Genomic DNA, 9,821 nt, shown 5'->3' with positions numbered 1-9,821 from the left:
CCAAAGCAGGCTCTCTGGGCCTTTTTAGTCAATTTTTGGCTCATAATACGACTTTTGCTGGCCATTTCTTTTTGTACTGGGTTGCTATACGGGACGGCAGTACAAGTAACCCTGTACAAAAAGAAATGGCCAGCAAAAGTGTATTATGAGCCAAAAATTAAATTAAAAGGCCCAGAGAGCCTGCTTTGAAGGCTATAGAAATACAGACTTTGTGGCTATTTTCTTATGGCTGATGCTACACTGGTATTATGTAACTTGATAGTATTTTTCTAATATCGTAACAACCTGGCTTGATAATGTTTTAATCTGTACAGAACTGAAAACATGGACTTGATGATATGCTTCTTAATACTAGTACTTAAGCTTTAGATTATAGTTTCTAACATGATCATAATTCAACATGGTAACTCAATAATAACATCAAAAGAAATTTAACAAACACATTAGAATATAGCACAAAACAGCTATAACCTAAACATATAAGACAATTCACATATACAACAGTACTGTTATCTGTTGTTATCTGTATTTCCAACCTACAGGGTTCAAAAAGGAAAAATAGGTGTCTATAATTCAGTTTTCACCTGTGCTCCTGTATTCTTGGCTACAGCCATAATTTTCTTCATGTTGAGGTAGCTCTCCTGAGAAGGGGCAGGGCCGATGTTGTACGACTCATCTGCCTGGGAGAACAACATGTACAACAACATCACCTTTTGCGCCCCCTGGCTGCTTCCACTAATATTGCAGTCACCTGTTACTAATATGTAAGTAGAACAACTCCTTAAGTTTTCATGATTTTCTTGATTTTGTTGGTTCATTCGCTTGTTTCCTTTTTCCCTTGAAAGCAAGTAACCTACTAGTAGGGTTGATTATGTCATAGGGCACAGCATGTCAGCTCCAGCACTGTATGTTTAATTATCATATAGCCAGGCGCCGCGGACCAATCAGAAGGCCCCGTTCCACGTTGGTTATGACGCCGTAACACGTAGATTCAGGCCAGGCAGGTGGGTATCGCTCCCCTGATTGGTCAGAATGAATCGACACCGGCACCGTAAGTGGGTAAGTTTGTGTAGGCTATATGATAATAACGTTAATGCTACGCTCACTCGGTGGTTTATTCGGTGGTTATCGCACCTGACCAGGGATTATCTCACCATATACACCTCGGGCCGGGGCATTAACCCTTTATTCAAGAAGGCAGCGGCTTAGCACTACATGTACATTAAATTGAACAAACTTGCTTTGTAGATTTCATGCATGTTGACTACGCTTTGCATTAAATCTGAGCAGTCAGTCATGAATTTCATGGATTTTCTTGACTTTCTTATACTTAAATAGAAGAAATACATCTCTTATGAATATGAATCAAACACATATTTGTATCTAACACTATCAGACAAAAATGACACATATTCCTCCTTGAGAAGCCCACCATAGCCACATGCATGGAGTCCTGGTCAGCATCGCTGTACACTGCCACAGTCCTGATGCCCAGCTTCCTGGCTGTTCTCATCACGCGACACGCGATCTCCCCGCGGTTAGCGATCAGGATCTTGTTGATCAGGACAGTGGAGGGAGCTGCAAGTGTAAGACATCGGTTACTTTACCACAGATGCTGGACCAGGAGATTACCCTTCACTCAATCAATGTCCATATTTCTTAAAGACCTGCAGTTCCCTTGAACTATCACATCTAGTGGAATTCGTTTCCACCAAGTACAGTAGGGGCATCATCATGGCTTTAAACAATTTGATTACAGCTACACGCAACATTGTGTAGATGTGCAAAGGTTAGATGTGACATGGTGTTCAATATAACCAGCATGTCGATTGCCGGCAAAAGCTGGTGTGTTACGCTTTAAAGGACAGTAAAGTTCAATGGATAAAAAAAGATACAGGTAAATCCAAATGTTTTGTTTTCATATAACATTACAATTTGATACAAATACAAAACAGCATTTTGATGGAAACTAAATTGTTCTCTATATTATTAGACAAAAACGTTTTCAAACGAATTCTCTACTAACCTGAAGAATATCTTGGCCCTTGTTGCACATGATGACTGCCTTGTGTACTGTGCAGGAAGAAGAAGAAACTCAAGATTGTTGACATCCGCAAAATCTATTGCATTTGATTACTTAATCAAAGTTTTCCATTCTATGTTTCTACATAGATCAGTCTTTCATCTCCCACTTCTCTTTTTTTGTGTTTCTCTTCCATTTCTAATTTCCTTGGAAGGGCGAAGGGACAACAAATAAAATTTTCTCGAAAACAAGTAGACGCCCCCCTCCCCACGTGCACGAGCCAAAATTATGTCGAAGAAATCCGGAACCCTGCATATACGTTTCTAAGAATGCGAAATATCACGAGGACACCAGGAATGTCTCCTGTCTTCACTGAAAGTTTGAAATAATCTACTTACGGCAGTAAAGAGCCACGAAGTCCTCCGACCCATCGGGTCAACCTCAGAACGCCCGCCATGTTGATGACGATTTGATGATGATAGGGCCTGCACGGACCTGTGTTTCTTATCTAAACTGCAATGGGGCGCTGCTGCTCTATGACAAGACTGCTTGAGGGTTGATCAGGATGAAAGCCTGACTGATCCTGACTCAGTGACTCCTTACTTGAAGATTTTATGATCGGTTCAACGACAGTTAAATCTATTTGATGCTTTAATTTCCAGAGGAGCCAGAATAACGAGAATTTCATCGGACTTGTTTTCTGTCTAGTTTTGGCCAGTAACTAACTTTCGTGAACTTCTTTATCAAACATATTAATTTATTTCCAAATAAAGGTTAAACGGTGTTTTAAGAATAATGCTACACAAATTATAACAAATCCAAAATCCCTTTTTTGTATTTGATCGCAGTATTCGCTCACATATAGTTGATCAATCGGTAACTTGTTAAAGTTATATGTCGTTGCAAAGAAAAGGATCAAAGTGGACTAACGGTGGATTAACGTTAAGCTTTCTAGTTCGTATGACGATAACAGTTACAAATTCATCCGAACTTAAGGGGACGTCCGAATTATGTTGACTAACGTTACTTGTAACAATGCATTGATTGAGACAAACCACAGACCATCCAACGTGAGAGAGATTAGGAGTATCTGATATAGAACGATCGGACCTTGCCAGTAACTGCAGGTCATTGTACACGTAGCTAATCTATGCCAAGCTAAAGTTTTCTTATCTTATCTATATAGATATGCAATGTGCACTTAATTTGAATGAATATATATGTAACTCGTACTATCAGGCTGTAAAGTTGAATTAACGCACAGTGAACCATGGTTTACTCCTCCATACATTCATTTATTTTTACATTGACATGAGTGCCAAGCGTTACAACAGCTTGATTCCCATTATATTTAAAACAAAACACATATTACCAGTAATAACCAGTTACAAATATAAATTCACATTCCCTACGTGTTGGTACTGTATTATATTCTTAAGAAATGCTTTCTGGTACAGCAAATACAAATACTTCCATTTCTAAGCACCGATCGACAGCACATTAAACTCAAACTACAATGTATTCATTACACAAAGTTCTGTTCCTGCATTAACTAATCTATATTTATCAAAGTCATGTTACACTTCAAACTATACAGTATATGTTATTGTTGTTGTAATGAATGGCAATGACAATGAAGTTTATTGCATGTCCATGCCCAACTGAGGCTACATGAATACATTAAATTACAGTAGTTACAACGAGGATGACAGGAAAGCTATGCTATGCTTTATTTCTATCTTCTATAGTTTTAATTCTTCTTCTCTCTGCTTAAAACATGTGTAAACGAACTTACGTTTTTCCGTTACATTGTAGTTAGATGATGTTTTTGCTAGCGCGAGTGGTTTATAGACTAGTGTTGGTTCCGTGTAAGTGTCAAATAGTATTATAAATGTTTACGAAAACGCACTATTTTGTAACATTAATGCCCTACACCAGCGCCCTCGCTATATAGTCTATAGGGGTCTAGAATATGCAGTATACTAGAACTACTTGAATGATACCACGTGCACGATACAAAATTCAGCCATCAACAAATGAAAACTTCATCAGTAGATCTCCAAGCAGATGTAGAGGATGACCGTCGCTCAATCCGGACCCATGATCTTCACGAAGTCTGTGTAGCTCACCTGTGTGGGAAGATGAAATAAGAAACGTTCACAGCGGTTGCATAAATGTATTTCGTTACGAAATATAGGCATTACGAAAGTCCTACAATCGCAAACGTGTCCAGTTCACCTGTCTTTTGACGGAAAATATTTAATGCCTTAGATGTTTGTTGCGGTCGGTTCTGTGATAGCCAATTTGAAAATTCTACAGCATCAAAATATCGTTACCCACAATTATTGTGAAATCGGTGGTCGCAAGACGATAAGAATAATCTTTGGCCAATTGCAAGAAACTTCAATCTTCTCGTAATTTTCGACTCAATACATTGTACATTGAGATGAGTTGATCAAAAGAATGACTATTTGTATACATTCTATACTTGAGGTAGTTTACAGAACATCCCAGGATCCCAGTGATCTGTGATCACAGAGCTAGTAGATCTAACCTTGCCATCTTTATCTCCGTCTGCTTCTTGGATCATCTCCACCGCCTCCTGTCTCGTCAGCCATGTCATAACGTACGTCAGGTCCGCAGCGTTGATGTACCCGTCCTCGTCCTGGGTGCGAAAGCGAGAGGGATCTTGATTCAGTTTAACTAGTTGAAATTACTGGTGCAATGCATGTGTAGAGTATGGTGACATCTGTGCAATAAATAAGAAGAGACGTATACAATTGATATGTTAAAATGCTGATGCATAGCACTTTTTTTAACCTTGCGCCATTCGGATCTCTGTTTGTCTGATTTGGGTGTCTCTTTAACCTTCATCTTGTATTCTTGTTTTAAACGTGTGCGAAATGAAGATGATGTTGTGTACACAATGCTCTTGATGCCATGACTATGAAAGTAACAAGAATAGTTCTTAATTCAGTAATTAACTAGAAAGGCCGACATTTGCTTAAGAGCAAATACAGCATATTTCAGCCATACCCCTTCCCACGCAACATTGGACTGTTCCAAATCACCCCTGCGCAAAAATGGAACATCCTCTTAACAGTACATTATCCCCCAAAGTGGACTGGTATTGTGAATTGACTCCAGGTAAAAACAGAGCTTGCTTCTATTTTTCAGAAAATGACAATAATCACACCTTCCATTCAGAAAATTTTCATCATGACTGAAAATTGTTGAATGACTTCATGTAATGTCATTAACAATTTTCAGTACGATAACTAGGTGTAAGTTTAAAAAAGTATAAGCTCCTTGTGATGTGGGTACATTTATTATTGCAATGAACTTTTTTTATTCAAGTAGGGCATACGATTTAATAATTATCAAGCAGGTGCAGGTACTGTAGGAGCGTTTGTTTTCTTCAAGCTGTAAAACTGTTAAAAAAAAAACTGTTTTACTTTGTATGCAATCAACCATCGAGCCTATTCTTATTTTAGTTTAACAACTTCCTGCCAGACCCGGAAGATACGATTGAACCTTGTTCGAGGATTTATTTTCGTCTGTCTGGTCAGTCTGTTCATACCCTGGCGCTGAGAGTGTTTTATTGGGCTGAAACTCTGGCAGTTTAAAGTTACTAACAATTTAAATGTTCAAAGTTTATGCCAAACAACAACAGCACTAGGAAATGTGGCCACTATAGACAGGTGGTCACTATAGAGAAAATGCTGATCTATTGACTAGGAGCCATACGTTACACATGATTTCAGTACACTGATCATTAATCATATAAACATTGCACAGGTAAGCCAATTGTTTAGATGTACAATTAAGTTCAAATAATTCTGAAGAGAAATATTGATGAGAAAATAATCATTCTCGCCACTGTCTAACTTATAATTACGTATCAAAACTAAACGCAGATTTTCTAACTAACGCACCTTTCGCCGAATTCATCATAGGACCGCCGGCTATCAATCAAACACGGCTGTTGATTAGACTTAGAGTTTCAAACAGTCATGTGCTGTGTGCCAGTTGACAGCGAACTTCATGCTACGTGATGTTTTACATTGCTTGGACCTTCTTTCCTACAGCGGTGCTTCTACAAAATATTTAGACTGTAACACTGAGTTTTATAGAATAGAATTTGACGCAGAACAGCGTTTTTTGCTGGGTATTTTTTTTTGAAACATGTCCGTGGGAATATCAGCGAGGCGGCGACGTAGGGATATCAGACCGTCAACAAAAGTCGCACGGCGGCTAACGGCGCAGCGAAGATACTAGCGCTATAAATAAGCGCTTCAACTAAGGATGGCAACCCGTACAATATTTTTGTATACTGTTGAGCTAAGTAAAGTTTGTTGTTTATGAGGTTTTAGTTGTCTTTGAAGCTTTGACCCGAAATATTTTAAAGTCAAACTGCTGAAGAGAAATAAGTGACTGCTACGATTATCGTAGATATGGCCCTAAAAAAACTGATAAAAGAAGCCTTCTCAATAGCCTAAAATGCAAGAGCTTCCGGGGGGGCTTCGCCCACCTGGGTCCCCCCCACAGTGGCCCTGCCCCTGGACCCCGCCAGGGACATTCGGCGGCCCCCGGACCCCTGTCCGACGCTTTGAAAAAATCCTGGCGAGAAGTCTGTACGGCCTGAGTCTTCAAGTTAACGTATTGTGTGGTCCCGCTTATGAATATTAATTAGCCTTCGCTTTCCTCTTCGCTGATTGGCTGAACCATTAATTGAATTAACTCTTCCTGCCGGCTAGACGCAGGTGCAGATGTCGGCTCTGTGGGGTGAACGTCCGAAAGGTCACGGCATGGAGAACGAAAGAAAACCAATTTCCCCTAAAAAAAGTGCTGTAATTAAGCCTTTTACAGTACTTTATGCCAAAAATTTTACTTGGATCATTTTACCAACTATATTATGCCTATCTATACCAAATGTTACTCATACCAGGGTACAGGGGTGCAAAATATACCGTTATAAGACCGTCAACAACAGTCGCACGGAGCTAACAGCGCAGCGAAAATACCATCGCTAGCGTTTCAACTTCGGATAACAAGTTATAAGTACTGTTGAACTCAGTAACGTTAAAGTTTGTTTTTAGTTGCCTTTGACGGTTTGACCTGAAACAGTGTTACGCTAAACTCCTGAAGAGAAGTTAAGTGACTGCTGCGATTATCATAGATATGCCCCTAAGAACTGATACAATATAAAGCCTTCTGAATAGTCTAAAATGCGAGAGCCTTAGGCGGGCTTTGCTCCCCCTGGCGGGAACACTGCTATATACGGGATCATGAGGCCCCGCTTATGAATATTAATTAGCCTTTGGCCTCCTCTTCGCTGATTGGCTAGGTCTTTGATTCAATTAACTCTCCGGCTGACGCGCACAGGTGTGGCTCTGTGCGGGGTCACGGAAGGTCACGTCAGGAGGCCAAAAGAAAACAAATTTCCCCTCAGAAAAGTGCCAAAATTAATCATTTTAAAGTTGTTTATGTCAAAAATTTTACTTGAATCTTGTTACCAAGTATCTAATGCCTATCTATACCAAATTTCAGGTCATTTAATTGTAATACCAGGGTACAGGAGCCAAAAGTGTCCTTTTTTGGTCAAAAATTGGCCAAAAATCGCAAAAATAAGCATTTTGTTGCACTGTACACCAAAAGTGTTATTGAATTTATATGAAGGTATTATCAAGGCACATCTGTGTCAAATTTCAGCTCATTCGGTTGCAATAGCAAGGTACAGGAGCCAAAAGTGTCCTTTTTTGGTCAAAAATTGGTCAAAAAATCGCAAAAATAAGCATTTTGTTGTACTGTACACCAAAACTGATATTGAATCTATATGGGGGACTTATCAAGGCACATCTGTGCCAAATTTCAGCTCATTCGGTTATAATACCAGGGTACAGGGGGCCCAAATATACAGTTTTGGTCTTAAGATGACCAAAAAACCTTAATAAAATCATTTAAGAGACAGATATGAAAAAAATGAAAAAAAACGCCCGAGGGTATTGGCCCACTCTACCCTTGTGCCAAATTTCAAGTCATTCGGTTGAGGAACAACGGAGATACCGTGTTCTGAAGATTTGACAGGAGAAAGAAAGAAAGAAACATTACGAATACTAGAAAGGCCGACATTTGCTTGGGAGCAAATACAGCATATTGCAATCCATCTTCATACAATAATGGACTCTTCCAGAACACCCCTATCTATGCAAAATGGACCAGTCTATATGGCCCATTTCCCATTTAAAGTGATAAAACTACCCTAATACCAAATTCCAGATGAGTTGGCTTTCTCATGACACATGAAGCAAAAATGTACATTTTTGGTCAATAACGGCAAAAATCCCAAATTTCACTATTTTTAATTGATGTACACCATAGGTGTGAATAGAGCCCTGTGGCCACATACCGTACGCACCTTTATACCAAATTTCAGACCATTTGGTTGCCATACATAGGCACAGGAGCCAAAACTTAACATTTTTAGTCTAAAAATGGCAAAAAATCCCAAAATTCAACAATTTGAGGTAATGTATCCCCAAAGTGAAAATGAAGTACTGTGGGTACATGCCAGACACACCTTCATGCCGACTTTCAGGTCATTAGGTTTCTATACAAGGGCATAGGAGCCATAAATTAACATTTTTAGTCAAAAATGGCCGAAAACTCCAAAATAGCTCAATTTTGAAGTGGTCAGTGAAAAAAGCGTTGATGGGATCCTGTGCCCATACGTCCAATGCACCTATGTACCAAATTTCAAGTCATTTGAATTCTATACAAGGGCATAGGAGCCAAAAATAAACATTTTTAGTCAAAATTGGCCAAAAAACCCAAAATAACTAATTTTTTAAGTGATCTATGAAGAAAGAGTTGATGGGTTCCTGTGCTCATATGTCCAATGCACCTCTGTACCAACTTTCAGGTCATTAGCTTGTAATACCAGGGCACAGGGGCCCAAAATATACATATTTTGTCTTAAAATGACAAAAAACCCTAAATATCATAAATTCTAAGGCCTCTATCAAGGAAGTGAAAAAAACGCCTGGGGGTATTTGCTATCCCTACCTCCATGCCAAATTTCAGCTCATTTGACCCAAAAATGAAAAAATTAATCCCATTTGAAGATTTGACAGGAGAAACAAAGGAAAACTAGAAAGGCCGACATTTGCTTAGGAGCAAATACAGCATATTGCAATCCATCTTCATCCTTGAAAAAATCTCCAAATTCAACAATTTGAAATAATGTTTGCTCAAAGGAAAAATGAAGTACTGTGGGCACTTGTCCTACACACCTTCATGCCGAATTTTAGGTCATTTGGTTTCAATATAAGGGCATAGGAGCCAAAAGTATACATTTTTTAGTTAAAAATGGCTAAAAAGCCCAAAATAACTCATTTTATAAGTGCTCTATGAAGAAAGTGTTGATGGGGTCCTGTTGTCATATGTCCAATTTCCCTTTGTACCAAATTTCAGGTCATTTGGTTTACATACAAGGGCATAGAAGCCAAAAATATACATTTTTAGTCAAAAATGACTGAAAACACCAAAATAACTAATTTTTTAAGTGATCTATGAAGAAAGTGTCAATTGGGTCCTGTGAGCATATGTTCAATGCACCTCTGTACCAAATTTCAGGTCATTTGGTTTCTATACAAGGGCATAGGAGCAAAAAATCTCATTTTTGGAGTATACACAATGAACATAGCGTTGATGAGGTTCTGTGGTCATATGTCAAACGCACCTATGTACCAAATTTCAGGTCATTTGGTTTTAATACAAGGGCATAGGAGCCAACAAT

The 9,821-nt window shown here is 38.9% G+C and overlaps 2 protein-coding genes across 3 annotated transcripts in view; both read right to left on the bottom strand.

The window, feature by feature from the left end:
- LOC118427631 (methylcrotonoyl-CoA carboxylase subunit alpha, mitochondrial-like) overlaps nucleotides 1-2,531 on the bottom strand; it is a gene marked incomplete in the record, with an annotated part of 12,493 nt that extends 9,962 nt beyond the window's left edge. Inside the window, 4 exon segments of the mRNA XM_035837507.1 lie at nucleotides 585-680; nucleotides 1,433-1,578; nucleotides 2,027-2,073; nucleotides 2,422-2,531. Of these exon segments, the coding sequence (XP_035693400.1) occupies nucleotides 585-680; nucleotides 1,433-1,578; nucleotides 2,027-2,073; nucleotides 2,422-2,480 (348 nt within the window).
- Nucleotides 2,532-3,287: 756 nt separating this feature from the next.
- The window catches only part of LOC118427665 (calmodulin-like), a 19,530-nt gene continuing 12,996 nt past the window's right edge, over nucleotides 3,288-9,821 (bottom strand). For both annotated transcript variants that reach the window (XM_035837561.1, XM_035837560.1), the window contains exons 4-5: nucleotides 4,578-4,688; nucleotides 3,288-4,152 (exon numbers count right to left, since the gene is read on the bottom strand). In XM_035837561.1, the coding sequence (XP_035693454.1) occupies nucleotides 4,111-4,152; nucleotides 4,578-4,688 (153 nt within the window). In that variant the 3' untranslated portion in view covers nucleotides 3,288-4,110. The remainder of the gene's footprint in view (nucleotides 4,153-4,577; nucleotides 4,689-9,821) is intronic.

The sequence above is a fragment of the Branchiostoma floridae genome, chromosome 12, assembly GCF_000003815.2.
Source record: "Branchiostoma floridae strain S238N-H82 chromosome 12, Bfl_VNyyK, whole genome shotgun sequence".
Lineage (NCBI taxonomy): Eukaryota > Metazoa > Chordata > Leptocardii > Amphioxiformes > Branchiostomatidae > Branchiostoma > Branchiostoma floridae.
This window is presented reverse-complemented; position numbering and strand designations above follow the sequence as displayed.